The 17,124-nt window shown below is 45.3% G+C and overlaps 1 protein-coding gene across 4 annotated transcripts in view; it reads left to right on the top strand.

Annotated features, from left to right (window-relative positions):
• The first annotated feature begins 4,778 nt into the window (after positions 1-4,778).
• The window catches only part of KLHDC2 (kelch domain containing 2), a 110,449-nt gene continuing 98,103 nt past the window's right edge, over positions 4,779-17,124 (top strand). The window contains exons 1-4 of one of the 4 annotated variants that reach the window (XM_029598372.1): positions 4,781-5,169; positions 7,442-7,524; positions 12,446-12,563; positions 12,918-13,033. In XM_029598372.1, the coding sequence (XP_029454232.1) occupies positions 5,014-5,169; positions 7,442-7,524; positions 12,446-12,563; positions 12,918-13,033 (473 nt within the window). In that variant the 5' untranslated portion in view covers positions 4,781-5,013. Of the gene's footprint in view, positions 5,170-7,441; positions 7,525-12,445; positions 12,564-12,917; positions 13,034-17,124 lie in introns of all 4 variants that reach the window. The other 3 variants (XM_029598373.1, XM_029598374.1, XM_029598375.1) reach the window with 3 other exon arrangements.

The following is a 17,124-nucleotide window of genomic DNA, read 5'->3' as shown; positions in this document are numbered from 1 at the left end:
CTCCTTAGTTATAGGGCCAGCTAGGTGTGGGCCATCCAAACTCCTCCCAGGGAGTTGCCTGTCTGCAGCCCTATAAAAGGACTTCAACTTCCAGTCAGCCTTGCCTTGCATCGGAATTACTTCACTCTGGAGGTTCCAGCCTGCCAGAGCTCTGTCAGGTCTTCTTCGTGGAGCTCCTCTTCGTTTTGTCTTCTCGTCATGTCATGTCATGTCATGCCATGTCTTCGTGCCTGAGGACCTTTTCCAGGTGTCCTGGTGTCTCGTTTTGATCCTCCGCTTCCTGATGTTCCTACCCCATTGGTGGTTTGCTCCTGTGTCAGCGCTGCCGGCGCACGCAAAGCCCCGGGATGCGCGTAAGTCCCGGGGCTTCGTAAAAGGGGGCGGGAGGGGGCATGTCCGGGATCAGGGGGCGGTCCAGGGCGGGTCCAAGGGCGTGGTGATGGTTCGGGGGCGAGCCGGGAGGGCGGTCCCGAGTCCCTCGGCACTGTGGCCTGTGCCGGGGGATGTTGAGGCGGTGCGCGCAAGTTACGCCTGCTTCAAGCAGGCGTAACTTGCACAACAAAAGGTAGGGGGGATTTAGGTAGGGCTGTGGGGTGGGGTAGATAGGGGAAGGGAGGGGAAGGTGGGGGGACGCGGAGGGAACGGAGGCAGGCTGCGCGGCTTGGCGCGCGCAGGCTGCCGATTTTGCACAGCCTTGCGCGCGCCGACCCCGGATTTTATAAGATACGCGTGGCTACGTGCGTGCGCGTACTTTTTTAAGATCTACCTCATAGTGCACAAGTCTGAGTCCATTTAGAAAGTGACAGATTGGAATCATATAAATATTAAACAGGGTTTATTAATTGTTGGGGCTAACAGTCTTCCACTTCCTCAAGTGGCATAGCCTGGGCTGCCCGACAGCACAGCAGCTTTCAACTGTTGCCTTCCTACCCTAACTTGTTTGCTCTTGCGGCTGCTGCAAAAATACATGCATTCGGACAGACAGATGGATGCTGGCTCGCCAATAGGTGCGCTTGCTTTCTGCAAAATCACGCCGATGTAATATCTGTGTGGGAAAACGGGCACTCATGATTGAGTGCCAGCTTTCCTACTGCATGCCCATCCACCTCCCCCGGGCACACAATGCAGTAGGCAAATGAGCCGCTGTGTTAAAAAGGAGGCACTAGGGGAAATTGTACGTCCCTTTCTTTCTTTTTTAAAATATATTAATCGCCTCATACTGCAGGCCGAGGCAATGTAGAAAAAAAATATACATAAAATAGTAGTATACATACATAAAATTTTATGAGCGTCCATTTTCCTAACCCGTGTGTTGGGGAAGAGAATAGTGATAGGCGTATATAACCGTCCACCTGACCAAAATGGTGAGACAGACAGTGAAATGCTAAGAGAAATTAGGAAAGCTAACCAAATTGGTAGTGTGGTTATAATGGGAGACTTCAATTACCACTATACAGAAACAGTTAATAAGTATTGTGCAACGAACCACACTTATCTCACAACACACGTTGCAAAAGATTTTTTAAAAGTGACCCATTGTGGTTGAAAGCGTGGCTTACTGCCTGAATCAACCAAGGGTGGTATGATGGTCCACATAGTGAGATAAATTTCTGCACATAAAAGTTTAAAAAATCTTTTGCAACGTGTGTTGTGAGACTTCAATTACCCCAATATTGACTGGATAAATGTATCATCAGGACACGCTAGAGAGATAAAGTTCCTGGATGGAATAAATGATAGCTTTATGGAGCAATTGGTTCAGGAACTGACGAGAGAGGGAGAAATTTTAGATCTAATTCTCAGTGGAGAACAGGCTTTGGTGAGAGAGGTAAAGGTGGTGGGGCCGCTTGGCAATAATGATCATAATATGATCAAATTTGATTTAATGACTGGAAGGGGGACAGTAAGCAAATCCACTGCTCTTGTGCTAAACTTTCAAAAGCGAAACTTTGATAAAATGTGAAAAATAGTTAGAAAAAAACTGAAAGGAGCAGCTACAAAAGTAAAAAGTGTGCAAGAGGCGTGGTCATTGTTAAAAAATACCATCCTAGAAGCACAATCCAGATGTATTCCACACATTAAGAAAGGTAGAAAGAAGGCAAAACGATTACTGGCATGGTTAAAAGGGGAGGTGAAAGAAGCTATTTTAGCCAAAAGATCTTCATTCAAAAATTGGAAGAAGGATCCAACAGAAGAAAATAGGATAATGCATCAATGTTGGCAAGTTAAATGTAAGACATTGATGAGACAGGCTAAGAGAGAATTTGAAAAGAAGTTGGCCGTAGAGGCAAAAACTCACAGTAAAAACTTTTTAAAATATATCCGAAGCAGAAAACCTGTGAGGGAGTCAGTTGGACCGTTAGATGATCGAGGGGTTAAAGGAGCACTTAGAGAAGATAAGGCCATCGCGGAAAAATTAAATGATTTCTTTTCTTCGGTGTTTACTGAAGCGGATATTGGGGAGGTACCCGTACTGGAGAAGGTTTTCATGGGTAATGATTCAGATGGACTGAACCAAATCACGGTGAACCTAGAAGATGTGGTAGACCTGATTGACAAACTTAAGAGTAGTAAATCACCTGGACCGGATGGTATACACCCCAGAGTTCTGAAGGAACTAAAAAATGAAATTTCAGACCTATTAGTAAAAATTTGTAACCTATCATTAAAATCATCCATTGTACCTGAAGACTGGAGGATAGCAAATATAACCCCAATATTTAAAAAGGGCTCCAGGGGCGATCCGGGAAACTACAGACCGGTTAGCCTGACTTCAGTGCCAGGAAAAATAGTGGAAAGTATTCTAAACATCAAAATCACTGAACATATAGAAAGACATGGTTTAATGGAACAAAGTCAGCATGGCTTTACCCAAGGCAAGTCTTGCCTCACTAATCTGCTTCACTTTTTTGAAGGAGTTAATAAACATGTGGATAAAGGTGAACCTGTAGATGTAGTGTACTTGGATTTTCAGAAGGCATTTGACAAAGTTCCTCATGAGAGGCTTTTAGGAAATATAAAAAGTCATGGGATAGGTGGCGATGTCCTTTCGTGGATTACAAACTGGCTAAAAGACAGGAAACAGAGAGTAGGATTAAATGGACAATTTTCTCAGTGGAAGGGAGTGGGCAATGGAGTGCCTCAGGGATCTGTATTGGGACCCTTACTTTTCAATATATTTATAAATGATCTGGTAAGAAATATGACAAGTGAGGTAATCAAATTTGCTGATGATACAAAATTGTTCAGAGTAGTTAAAGCACAAGCAGATTGTGATAAATTGCAGGAAGATCTTGTGAGGCTGGAAAATTGGGCATCAAAATGGCAGATGAAATTTAATGTGGACAAGTGCAAGGTGATGCATATAGGGAAAAATAACCCATGCTATAGTTACACAATGTTAGGTTTTATTTATTTATTTAATATACCGACATTTAATCGAGATATCACATCGGTTTACAGGTAACTGGGCGGATAGGGCGAGTTCTGCCCTATTTTACATTATAACATGATAACAAGGTAACAAATATAACATGGTAACAATTATAACAGGAATATATGGAAAAAATAATATTATGGCATATAACTTATGTACATTATGTCTTGATGATAAAATAATTTAGGTTCCATATTAGTTGCTACTACCCAAGAAAGAGATCTAGGCGTCATAGTGGATAACACATTGAAATCATCGGTTCAGTGTGCAGCGGCAGTCAAAAAAGCAAACAGAATGTTGGGAATTATTAGAAAGGGAATGGTAAATAAAATGTCATAATGTCTCTGTATCGCTCCATGGTGAGACCGCACCTTGAATACTGTGTACAATTCTGGTCACCGCATCTCCAAAAAGATATAATTGCGATGTTGAAGGTACAGAGAAGGGCAACCAAAATGATAAAGGGAATGGAACAGCTCCCCTATGAGGAAAGACTATCATGAGAGGTCTAGAATGGGTAGATGTGAATCGGTTTTTTACTCTTTCGGATAATAGAAAGACTAGGGGGCACTCTATGAAGTTAGCATGTGGCACATTTAAAACTACTCTGAGAAAGTTCTTTTTCACTCAACGCACAATTAAACTCTGGAATTTGTTGCCAGAGGATGTGGTTAGTGCAGTTAGTATAGCTGTGTTTAAAAAAGGATTGGATAAGTTCTTGGAGGAGAAGTCCATTACCTGCTATTAATTAAGTTGACTTAGATAATAACCACCACTATTACTAGCAACAGTAACATGGAATAGACTTAGTTTTTGGATACTTGCCAGGTTGTTATGGCCTGGATTGGCCATTGTTGGAAACAGGATGTTGGGCTTGATGGACCCTTGGTCTGACCCAGTATGGCATGTTCTTATGTTCTTAAGGTTAAAATTTGCACTTTGAGCGCATGATTATTTTTTACATTGGGGAGAGGGATAATAGTTAATACCTTCATCAACATGGCATTTGCATATGATGAGCACTATTAGCTATGCCCTGGTTTGGACGGGCGTTTTGGACATGCTGATCTCAGGGATTATAGACCCGCTAGCTTGAGCGCACGGCATTGCTTAATAAAAGAATAACTATCTTTAAACGGCACCTTCGAGACTTTAAATCTTTTCCCTTAGTCTCCCCAATTGCTTTTATTTCTTGCCTGCCGACTAGATAATAAACTACACCAAGCAGCTAAATCTCTTATATGAATCTGCTAAATAAATAGTGGCGGTAATTCACCTGCTCCTAACTCTCTACAAAAACATCCTGCTGCATGAGCGCAGTAATGCTATGCGACGTCCATGTGACGCAATACGCTGCGCACGCACAAAGCGCTCCTGCCCGCAGCCTGTCTAATGGCTGCGGGGCGCGAGAGCAGCGACTGCTCTGGACAGCGCGGGAGTCTGGCCCTAGACAGGAGCCTGTGACTGAGAGTGGACCCGGGCAGGCGGCTGCTGCTGCTGACTGTGGCCGTCTTGGTGGTTTCTCCTCTCGCTCACCCCCTTGTTTGTGTGGTTTGTAAACATCGCGCGGCGGCAAAATGGCGGATGGGAACCCAGAGCTGCAAGCTGAGGAGGAGGAAGAAGAGGAGGAGGCCGAGGCCGCGGAGAGCCTGGGGGATGCCGGCCCCGCCGAACGCAGCGGGCATGTGGCTGTCACCGACGGACAGCACATGTTTGTGTGGGGTGGATATAAGGTAGTTGCTGGAGAGCGAATGGAGGTCTTCCCCTGTCCTGGTGGGCTCCCTACCTCTTTGTTGCAGTTCCGGCGTAAGGAGCGGGGTGCCCTGGTCTACGAACAGTGGGGTGGGGTGCGCAGAGCGAGGTTGGCATTAGCCATGGGGTATTTAGAGACTTAGCCCCTCTTTTCTTTGGGATTTCCAAACGTGAAACTCTGTGGTTGTGTTTACACACGAGCTCCTCGGGACTGGCGCCTGACGCAGGTGTAATACGTCACAGAGGTAGCGGAGATGCCCCTCGTATTCCTCGCCTCGGGTCCTGTGTTCTCCTTGAGCTCTTTGTTGTATAAAGTTTTTTTATATTTGTCAGTAATGCCGCTGCCTGGTTTATTTGATTTTCCCCTATGGAGCTAGAGGTAGTCTGCAGTATATAATATGGATCAGTTGCCTTGTACGTTATAGCGTCTGAGTCAGTGTTGATGTTTGATGAAATGTTTAACTTTTAACATATCAGCTGACTGACTTTTCGAAACATCTGAGTCTAGAAACATTTTGGCTTTGTGATGAGGAATGCCAGTATATTTAAATGTGTTTGGATTTGTGGCTTTCACTTATACGTTGTTGCAGCTGTAACTAAATGAAAATGATTTTCATGACATAGGCCTGGATTTATCAAAATGCAGTAAGTACCGCATGTGATTGCAAAAGGGGCGTGGTTTATGCAAAAATTCAGTTTATCGCAATTTGTGCTAATTACCTATGTGAAGAGCTAAGTTAGTGCACATTGCGATAACATTATCAGAATTTGCGATAGGTGTCAGACCTGTTCTATTTCCTGCATATGACCACTGGATGGACCATGTTTATTAGTTTTGAAGGAGAGAGAGAGCGAGCCTGGCCATAATGATCTGATGGCTTTTGGAGTGAGGAAACTCACTTCAAGATGAGATTTGGGCAATGTTCTCTCAACCTAGCTTGATGGACTCTCTACCTGGGTAACATCAAGCTAGGTGGAGAGAACATTGCCCAAATCTCATCTTGGAGTGAGTTTCCTCACTCCGAAGGCCATCAGATTTTCACAAGAGACCACTGTTCTGTTTGTACATCTAACATTGAATGTCAAAGAGGCCCCTAACCCCCTACACTCATACCTAAACCCCACCTCGAGTTACTAGGTGGGCCTACCATAGGGATACAAATACCTACCTAAGGGGATGACATTATGGTGTGTGTGTGTGTCTCTCTCTCTCTCCTCTTCAATTCATCTCAGATAGGCCGTACGGGAGACCGCAAAAGGCGATGAACCTTTACCGCATAGTCACGGCAGCTATTGCACAGCCTAATGCAATTCAAAAAGGTGTTGTTAAAATCGGCATTATGGCTGTGCGATAGCTCTTCGCAGACAGGCTAACCCAGTCCACTCTCCGCCCCTAACTCCTCCTATTTTCTGAATTTGCATTGCATGCGATAAGCACTTAACGCATGCGGAAAAGCCTTTCGCATTTTGATAAATGGCCCCCATAATTTGCGACCAATGCTGGTCTAAATTACAGTAATTAGAAACCTTTCCATCTCAACAGAAATAAGGTTTCTGAGTACTAATCACTTGAGCAGTGTAGTCCTATTATGTAATGCCAGCGGAACCCTTTTGATACTGAAATACAAAGCAAATATATCTAATCTGTCTATTTTTCTGTATGCTTGTTTTTCATGATAGATTTTTATTAATATTTTGGTGTAAAGCCATTAATAGTATCATTTAAATAGCCTTAAACTGACAATGTGACCAATATTTATTTAACAGGTACATTTTGTTTCAGGGAAGGATAGTTACAATCGACATTTTAAAATACATTTGGATACTGTAAACTCTTGTAATGTGAAGAGTAGTAAGGCAAAATTTAAAAAATGTAGCTAATTATAGATTAGATAAGAATTACAAAATGTATTTTGACAAAAAGCTTTCTAGTGAATTTCTAAGCTGATTTTCAGAACAGTGGGAATACAGTTGAGAATTGAGACATCATTTTTTTATGGCTTTCTAGTTAAATTGGAATAGAGATTTATTACTAGTTTATTTGTAGTATTTATCAGATATGTTTTCAACCAGTGCACTGCATATAATTGCAAGATAATGCACTGATGTAATAGTATTAGATTATAACCTTTCCAAGAACTCTAAATTGTATTGGAAGGAGGAAGACGACAGACTACACAACCACTGGTAATTCTTTAGAGTGCTCTCTTGTAAAAGTTTTTGTCTGGCAATTAACTGTTTTATCTGTCTCAGCAGAATGCTCCAATTAGAGGATATTATGATTGTTACTTACCAAGAGATGAACTTTGGATCTACAACATGGAAGCTGGAAGATGGTATGTATGTATATATGTGTATATATAATATGTAGAAACCAATAGATTCTAAAGAGCTTCAGTTCTGTCACCCCATAGCTTCCCATTTAATCTCTCATGCATGCTTTTCTTTCTAACACACCACTGCAAGTAGTTATGTCCCACCCATCTAAACTAGAAAGGTCCCATCCCCATCTAAGTCCTTTGGCACCTCTAAAGTTTGAGATCCCTAACTGAAGCGGTTTCTGAGTTATAAGGAGGGTTGACGGACAAACAAGCCAAGCAAACCACTATACACACAGACACCAGTCTAATAATATAAGCCTCGCTTTCCCTGTATGTACCCAGATCAGTCCAGACTGTGGGTTGAGCCTCCTTTCCAGCAGGTGGAGACAGACTAAAACTGAAAGGATATCCTATATGAGGATACAGGGGTCCCTCAGACCGATACAGATATGTCGGGGGAAATCCATACAGGGATTATGGTCCCGGGAAGAATCTCAGTGGTCGATCAATCGACTGGAGACCCGAGTGGTATGGTTAGCGTTGCAAGCGTTCCGTCCTCTCCTCCAAGGGAGGTCAGTCAGAATTCTGTCAGACAATGCGACCACGGTGGCGTGTATCAATCACCAAGGAGGGACCAAGAGTCAGCCAGTGGCAGTGGAAGCTCGGCAGTTGATCGGATGGGTGGAGTAGCATTTGGTCAGCATAGCAGCGTCTCACATAGCCGGCGTGGACAATGTACAGGCGGACTTTCTCAGTCGACACCGCCTTGATCCCGGAGAATGGGAGTTGGCAGACGAGGCTTTTCAACTTGTATGCGACTCGTGGGGCTGGCCCAGCATGGATCTCATGGCAACGTTTCAGAATGCCAAAGCCCCGTGCTTCTTCGGTCGCGGCAGAGAGACAGGAGCAGAAGGGGTAGATGCCCTGGCCGACTGACGTTCTGCTGTACGTCTTTCCTCCTTGGCCATTGATCGGCAAAGTGCTCAGGTGAATAGAGATTCACCCAGCTGAAGTAATCCTCATAGCTCCTGAATGGCCGAGACGTCCCTGGTTTGCGGACCTTCTCAATAAAGCGGTAGTGGGACATTTGCGGTTCCCTGTTCTCCCAGACCACCTGCATCAAGGGCCCATTTGTTTGGAAACAGTCGATTGCTTCTGTCTAGCAGCATGGCTTTTGAAAGGCAGTGGCTAAATCGTAAAGGTTATTCTCCCGCTGTAGTGGCAACACTCCTGAGATCGCATAAAACATCCACCAACCTTGTGTATGTTCAAGTATGGAAGATTTTTTAATCTTGGTGTTTGGCTCGTGAGATTGTTCGTACCCAGACGTCTGTGTTGGATATTTGTGTTTTCTACAAGCTGGTCTATCAAAGGGCTTATCGAGTAGTTCTCTGAGAGTTCAGGTAGCTGCTCTTGGTTGTTTGCGTGGATCCATTCAAGGTGTAGCGTTGGCACATCCGGATGTGGCTCATTTCCTACGAGGAGCCGAAGCATTTGCGTCCACTGGTCAGGCATCCTTGTACGTCCTGGAGTCTGAACTTTAGTTCTCGCAGCTCTGTGTTCGGCATCCTTTGAGCCTTTGAAAAGGGCGACCCTGAAGGATCTCACTCTATAGGTAATTTTTCTTGTGGCCATTACATCGGCTCGTAGGGTGACTGAGCTCCAGGCTCTTTCTTGTAGAGAACCTTTTTTGAGAATTTCGGATTCGGGGGTTTCCTTGAGAACTGTCCCTTTCTTCCCAATGTGATTTCTTCCTTTCATGTCAACCAATCGGTGGAGCTTCCGGCCTTTACAGATTTGGACCGATCGGATCCCTTGTCTAGGGATTTGCGGAAGCTTGACATTCGCAGAGCTTTGAGTTATCTGGAGGTTACAAACGCTTTTCGTTTGACGGACCATCTTTCTGTGCTGTGGAATGGTCCAAAAAGAGGAAATATGGCTTCCAAGACTACAATAGCTCGCTGGTTGAAGGAGGCTATAAGCTCAGCTTATTTGCTGCGTGGTAGACCCCTTCCGGTGGGTCTTTGTCCCACTCTACTCGTTCGCAAGCAGCATCTTGGGTGGAATGCCACATGGTCTCACCGCAAGAGATTTGCAGAGCGGCTACATGGAAGTCCTTGCATACCTTTGCGAGGCATTACAGACTGGATGTCTAGGCACCGGGTACAGGAGGATTTGGAGAGAGAGTGCTGCGAGCCGGCCTCTCCGGATCCCATCCCAGGTAAGAAAGCTCTGGTACATCCCAGGAGTCTGGACCGAAATGGGTATGTACAGGGAAAGGAAAATTTAGTTTCTTACCTGATGATTTTCGTTCCTGTATTACCATGGATCAGTCCAGCGTCCCGCCCTTTGAAGGCACAGAGGTAAGGGAGAGTCCGCTCAACTATTGTTCAATTCGGTTGTTGGGGTCTGCAGAGATTTTCATTGGCAATGTTAGAGTGCATTCTATAGGTTCTGTTCCCATGCGGGTCTAGTGAGCCAGGTTTTTTATTCCGTTAAAGTGTTCTTGTATATAATTAGGGTGGTTTTGAACCATTCTGCTTTGACACTCAGTAATACTGCCGGACTGAAGGTGGCACCTATGGCCACTGTTGGAAACAGGATGCTGGGCTTGATGGACCCTTGGTCTGACCCAGTATGGCATTTTCTTATGTTCTTATGGTAAATAATTATTGGAAAATATACCTGTGTTTATCTCTTATTCTGACAATTGCATACACATAAAGAGAATAATTTGTGTATATAATATGATATATTCATGCAATAATTTTATTGATATTACACACCGTAAAATCACATTACTGACTAACGCTCACCACTCAACTCACATTCATATGTATTTTTTTTTTTGTAATTAAAATTTTATTATGATTTCCATCATAGCATTTTACATCCGTCACAAAATCCGAAACAGAATGTAACAAGCAATAACATCATGTGCTTCCAAGTAATACAACAATATTTGAACATTGTCTATCTAAATTGCAATTGCGCAACTAAAAGGGTATAAGCTTCTCACGCTTATAGAGCTTCGGATTGATAGCATTCTGCACTACGTACCCCCCCCCCCCCCTCCTTGGGCATACCGGTTGATAGAAACAGGGAGGAAAAAGCAAATCACTGCGTACGGGGCCATATATAGAAAAGGCTCCACTATAGGGCTCGTGCACCTGGAAGAAAGGCCTATACACTGGGGTAAACTAATCTGGGCCACTTCCCTCCTTCCCCTCAGGAGGGTGCAACCAGGCTTGGAGCGGTCGCCAGTGCACCTGCTGTTTCTGCCTACCAATAATGGGTGTGTGCAAGTAGTAGAGTTTGGACAGACGGGATGTAAGATCATGGAGAGTTGGCACCGTACTCAAGCGCCACCCCTTAGCTATCTCACATCTTGCTGCAATAATTATTAGTGTTATGAGGCGGCCCTTCCCACGAGGGACCTCTATCGGCATATTTAGTAATGCCTGTTCTGGTGTTAGTGTAGCGTCATGCCCCGTAACCTGTTTAATGGTAGTATTGATAAGCTGCCAAAATCTCTGTACAAGAGGGCATGACCACCACATATGGTAATAGGACCCCACCTGACCACAGCCTCTCCAACAGTTGGAGTCCTTAGACGGAGAATAATGGTGGAGACGTAAAGGAGTCAGGTACCACCGCAAGAGCACCTTATAGCTATTCTCGCTCAAAGCAGCAAAAGGAGAGCTCTTTTTAGTACCAAGGAAAACCGAGTCCCAAGCTTCCTCCGATAAGGGTGAGCCCAGGTCCGTCTCCCATGCCCTCATAAAGGCAGCCTTTTCCTTGGGGTCCCTATTCAAGTAACTATAGACTTGTGAAATTGCCCCCTTCATAGTGTCCGCCTGGTCACACCAGTGCTCTATTTGAGTCTTTCCCTTTGCGAGATCTAAATCTATCCTTTCCATCTGCACAAAGTGGCGTATTTGTAAATAAAGAAAAATGTCAGATTCTGGGAGATGATATACATCCTGGAGAACTTTGAAGTCTGTCACCTTCCTGCCATCCCACAGTTGTGCCATATATCTAAGCCCTTTCTCCGTCCACCGCTGGAGGGTCCGAGATTGACTCCCCACAGGGAACCGGGTGTTACTAGACACCTCGGAACTATAAAAATAGCTTCGGGCCCCCACCAAGGTCTCTTTCCACTTATCCCAAAGCCGCAATGTGTTGCTAGTGGCCGTTGCCATAGATAGGGACCGATTCCAAGTTGCTTTGGGCTGCCATACCAATGATCGTAACGGCGTTTTGCCCAACCATGCTTGTTCTATATCTACCCATTGTTTGGCGTCCTTTTTCCTGTGACAGTCGAAAAGGGCCCTGAGCTGAGCTGCCAGCATATACCAGGTCAAGTTAGGGACCCCCAACCCACCCCTCAGTTTGGGTCGGTACATAACCGCTCGTGCTATTCGGGGTGGCCGCCGCCTCCAGATGTAGGAGAATATCCGCCTTTGCCATAGCTTGAGCATAGCAGCGGGGATGTGGATGGGCAAAGCTTGAAATAAGTAGCCCAAACGGGGCAATACGTTCATTTTGATAGCAGAAATTCTGCCAAACCAGGAGACATTCATATGTATTTTAATAGTATGAATGTGAGTTGAGTGGGTGAGCGTTAGTCAGTTTTAATATTGTCTAGTCAGTAATTTTACTGTGTGTAATATCAATAAAATTATTGCGTGTAAACCTTGGTATATATGGCAGAGTTTGTTTTTAAAACTTCTCTATCTCCATCTGCTGGAAGGGAGGCAAAACCCAGGAGTCTGGACTGATCCGTGGTACTACAGGAACGAAAATTATCAGGTAAGAAACTAATTTTCCTTTTTGTAATTGATATTCTTGCCACTTGTGTAAGATGTTTCTAGTTTTTAAATTGTAAACTAGTTTATATATTTTAAAATATCCACTTTTATTTCTCCTTTTGCAGGAAGAGGAGCAGTACAACAGGTGACATTCCACCCTCTATGTCAGGAAGTTGTGCAGTGTTTCTGGATGGGATGCTATTCTTATTTGGTGGACATCATGCTCAAGGCAACACTAATCTGGTTGGTTTTTTGTTATAGCATATCATAATTTTGTTGGCGGGCTGGGGGAGAGTTCTGAGTTGAAGCTTCCAAGTATGTTCCTGAAAAGGAGGCAAGTGCTCTGTAACTTGCATTGTTGGAGGACGTGGTCCATTTGTATCTTGAGTGGAAATGCGTGATTACTTTCCTGCAGAGAGATGCTCTTTGGAACAGATGCAGCTCCAGTGCAGTATGCCTGGGGATAGCTTTTGTTTCCAGGCTTTGACAGCTAGAAAGCTTCAGTCACCCAGCAACATTCCCATGGGAAAATGGGATAGGAGGGATGGAGAATGTTTTACATGAGAGCAAAAAGGTGTTTTTTTTTGTTTTGTGCAGTTCTATATGTTGACCTTGAAACCTGGAGAGACAGTATTGCAGTGGGATAGAATAGAGTGCAAAGGAGCTCCACCATCTGCAAAGGATAAACTTGGTGCATGGGTATATAGAAACAAGTAAGTATGCATGAAACATGCTATCCTGCTCCCATTGATCTAAACCCTTACTGTCTTGAAAGTTAGAAATCCAGAATGTGACAGATTCATTTAACTTCTTTACCCTGCTCTGTTTGTGAAAAACTTTGCTTCAGTATTCGCTGAGGAAGATGTACCCATTACAAATAGCCAACTCCAATATTAGAGGAACTTATTACTTAAATATTCAAAAATCATAAATTCTTGCTTTGGGAAATTGTATCAGAAAATTCATGTGCCTTACAGTCGTCTGGCTCTTGCCCACATAGGGCTGCAACCAGTTTCATGTATGTAGCACTCTCTCAATTACCTCATTTACTTTTTCCCATCCATTTCATTTATTTACCAAACTTTTTATTTTTTTTTAATTTATTCCACCTCTCACTCGTGTTACCCTAAATTTAAAATCACATCCAACACATCTCCTTAATGTTACTTCCCAATATTGTACTATTCACTTTCACTTTTGTACTTGCTGTTTTTTTTATCACTGCTGTATTTCAAATCTCCGGTGCCTTTTACTATGAACACTCGCTACGTTGATTTTATGCTTTAATTGCAATGCTGTCTCCCGCTGCTGCAAACACTTTGTTCAAACTCCCAACATCGATGTTTCGGCGGTTGTGCCCGCCTTCTTCAGGGATCTCCTATCACATAAGGCATAACAAAACCTACTCATTCTTCCAAAGCAACATTTTAACTACTTTTATAACACTTATAAAGCCACCAAACAATCGGTCTGACTTACTTTCAGTTTCTTGGCCGCACCCGGCTCCTCCCCACAGTCCAGTGTCCCGCCCGTTGAAGGCGTAAATAAACGTGGATAAAGGTGAGCCGGTTGCTATACTGTTATCTGGATTTCCAGAAAGCATTTGACACAGTCAATCATGAGACTTCTTAGGAAATGAGTCATGGGTTCCTGTTCCTTCCCCACATCAGTCCAGACAAGTGGGTTTTGCTTCCCTACCAGCAGATGGAGGTAGAGAATAAAAACCTTGAGGCACTGCTACATAAGTGTGCCACTTGCAGTCCCTTAGTATTTCTCTATCTCCAGCAGATGGCAGAGGTGCAAAACTGCAGTCTGAGAGAGTAGAAAAAAAAAAGGAGAAATTGGAGATTTTGAGAAGAAGCAAGAGAGAAAAGAGTTGGTGCTCCCTGAGGTGTTACTTACCTTTTGTGGGCTATCCCTCAGGTAGAGCCAGGTGACTGAGGAGTTAGTAATCCTTGGCAGCCTCTACCCACATCTTCCCAGGGGACTGAAAGCTAGGGGTCCTGGTTATCTCAATCTTGCGGAGGGCTCTTCTCCAGATTGGCAGCAGGAAAGTATTGTAGTCTTTGTATTCATTTAATTTTTGTTAATTTTAAACAAAACAAACAAAAAGTCCTTGGACTGGAGCTGAGGCTGGCCTTGGTGCGGCAGGACTGCAATCGCATCGGGGAAGAGGCTATGTGAAGTATCTGTCGCTGGGGGTCCCAGGGCTTGTCAGGGATGTCTATTGGTGCGGCTGCGGGCTGACTTTTTTTTCCCCTGCGTATCAGTGGCAAGGCAGCCACGTGGTAGGCCCGATGGTGCCGGAGCGTGCCAAATTCTGTCAGGCCTATGGCTTGTACCGAATGCAGCTGAATTCGCATGCCCTTTGCAGCAATTGTGACTTGGGGGTGAGGGAATCTCCGCAGAGAAGACAGGTGGTCAGAGAAGCACCTGCTCGTCTGGGTCCATGTTGGTTGCTCCCGGGGGGGGAGGCTGGGAGTGCAGAGGTGCTTCCTGAGACTTGCAGCAGAGACCTCTGCTCCCACAAGGCCCAGGCACACCTCCTCCTCTTTCCCCGGTGGGGCAGCCTTTAGAGGAGGTGTTGGCGAGTGGGGGAGATCCAGAGGAAACTGATCCCGTGAATGGGGAGGATTTCTATCCAGAGTTTGTCCTGCTACTACACAAGGCCTATTTGGCCAGGTGAGGAGTGGCGGAGAAGTAGTCCCAGAGGGGGTGGCCGCAGTGCCCCTTGAAAAGGGTCAAGGTGGGGGGGGGGAGTTTGTCTATGGGGCTTTGCTGTGTCCCCTGGGATTGGCTCAGTCTTCGGGTGAGATGGCCCATGTGGATTCCAAGGACTTTTTAAATCCGGAGGATCCGTTTGAGGTTGATAGAGACCCAGGAGCTGACCTGGGAGTTGCCCTAGGAATGGATGTGCTGGGCGGCGATCCAGTAGTGAATAATATGGCTGATCTGGAAGAGACTTTGGTGACTGAAGGGGATGACCAGAGAGTCGTTTGGTTATTTCGGAAGGAGGAGTTGAGGTCCCTTATACTCCATGACTTGGATGAGCTAGGTATCAAGATCACTCAGGAGGGCGAGGATCTGTTGGCCTGCGGGGTCTGCCAAAGGCTTTTCCATTGCCCAAGAAGATCAGGAAGTAGTGGATCGGGAGTGGGATACTCCAGAAGTCAGCTTGAAGTTCGGCAGGGCAATGGCAAAATTGTATCCTCTGACAGAGGGGACCTTGAGGCAGTTGAGGCTGCCCAAGGTGGATGTGGCAGTTTCAGCGGTCACAAAGAAGGCCACTATCCCTATAGTGGGGTCAGCCACCCTAAAGGATGGCAGGACCGCAGGCTGGAGATCCATTTGAAGTGGATGTCTGAGGTGTCAGCCTTGAGCATCCAGGTGGCGATTTGTGGTAGCCTGATGCAGTGGGCCTGTTTGCGCTGGGTGCAAAAGGCACAGGAGAAGGATAATTCGCCAGAACATTCTAAGCAGGCGACTCGGCTGAATGCTGGGGTGGCTTATGTGGCAGATGCACTATATGATTTGGTCTGGAAATTGGTCAGGTATATGGTCTCTGTGGTGGCGGCAAGAAGGCTACTATGGTTGTGTAACTGGTTGACGGATGTGTGTTTTAAGTCGCAGCTGCGTAATCTTCCTTTTTAAGGAGAAGTTGCTGTTTGGCAAAGGCCTGGAGCAGTTGATGAAAACCCTGGGGGAATCCAAAGGGGATTGCCAAAGGACAAGAAGGCTGTCGATCTTTCCGCCGCATGCTCAATTTTAGGGTTATGCAGCGTTTTTGGTCTGGCAAAATGGCCTCTGGTGCGGGGCAGAATCAAGCCTCGGGTCAGCAGCAGTCCTTTCGGGGTTCCAGATATATTTCCTGGGATGATGCCGGTCAGGGAAACAGAAGAGGTAAGATTTCACAATGAAGTCAGGCCCACTCTTTGGTGGAAGCAATAAGAGGAGATGGTCCACTCCTTGTAAAAGTTGGACAAGGATCACGTAGGACCAGTGGATTCTAGAGGTGATAAGAAATGGTTACGCCTTACAACTTTCTCATCCAGGATGGACGGCATTGCGTATTCCGATCCAAGCAAAAGGTGATACTCTACTTCGCTTGCAAGGGCTGGATGCTATTGTGGCTGTTCCTTCTCCAGGAAAGTACTCTTTCGTAGTTCCCAAGAAAGAGAGTATGTTGCAACCCATCTTGGATCTCCAGAAGATCGACCTGGTGCAGCATTTCCTGATGGAAATGCTGCGGACTGTCATTGCAGCAGTTCAGAGAGAATTTCTGGTGGCCCTGGATCTGACAGAAGCCTATCTGTTTATCCGTATTCGCTTGGAGTACTAACCGAATAGGGATATGGTGCTAGGACAGCACTTCAGTTTCAAGCCTTTCCCTTGGGGTTGGCCATGCTACCACACATTCACAAAGGTGATGATAGTGGCAGCAGTGTTGAGGGAAGGGATTCTGGGCCACCCTTATATGGATGCCTGGCTCATTTGAACAAAGTTCTAAGGGGAATATTGTCAGGCGGTGTGCCGGGTGATGGAGGTGTTAGAATCGCTTGGATGGATGATAAATTTGGCCAAGAGTCATCTGGTGCCGACCCAGTCATTGGACTATCTGGGGGCACAGCTCGATACCCAGGTGGGGAAGGTTTTTCTCATTTTGGAGAGAGTGGCAAAGATTCAGAGTCAGGGCATTTCTTGAGACAGCCTGGGATTATTTACAGATGCTGGGTTCTATGGCTTTTATGCTAGATTTGGTGCTATGGGTGTTTGCCTACCTGCGGCCTCTCCAATGTGTGCTGCT

This window comes from Rhinatrema bivittatum, chromosome 4 (genome assembly GCF_901001135.1).
Source record: "Rhinatrema bivittatum chromosome 4, aRhiBiv1.1, whole genome shotgun sequence".
In the NCBI taxonomy this organism is placed as follows: Eukaryota; Metazoa; Chordata; class Amphibia; order Gymnophiona; family Rhinatrematidae; genus Rhinatrema; species Rhinatrema bivittatum.
This window is presented reverse-complemented; position numbering and strand designations above follow the sequence as displayed.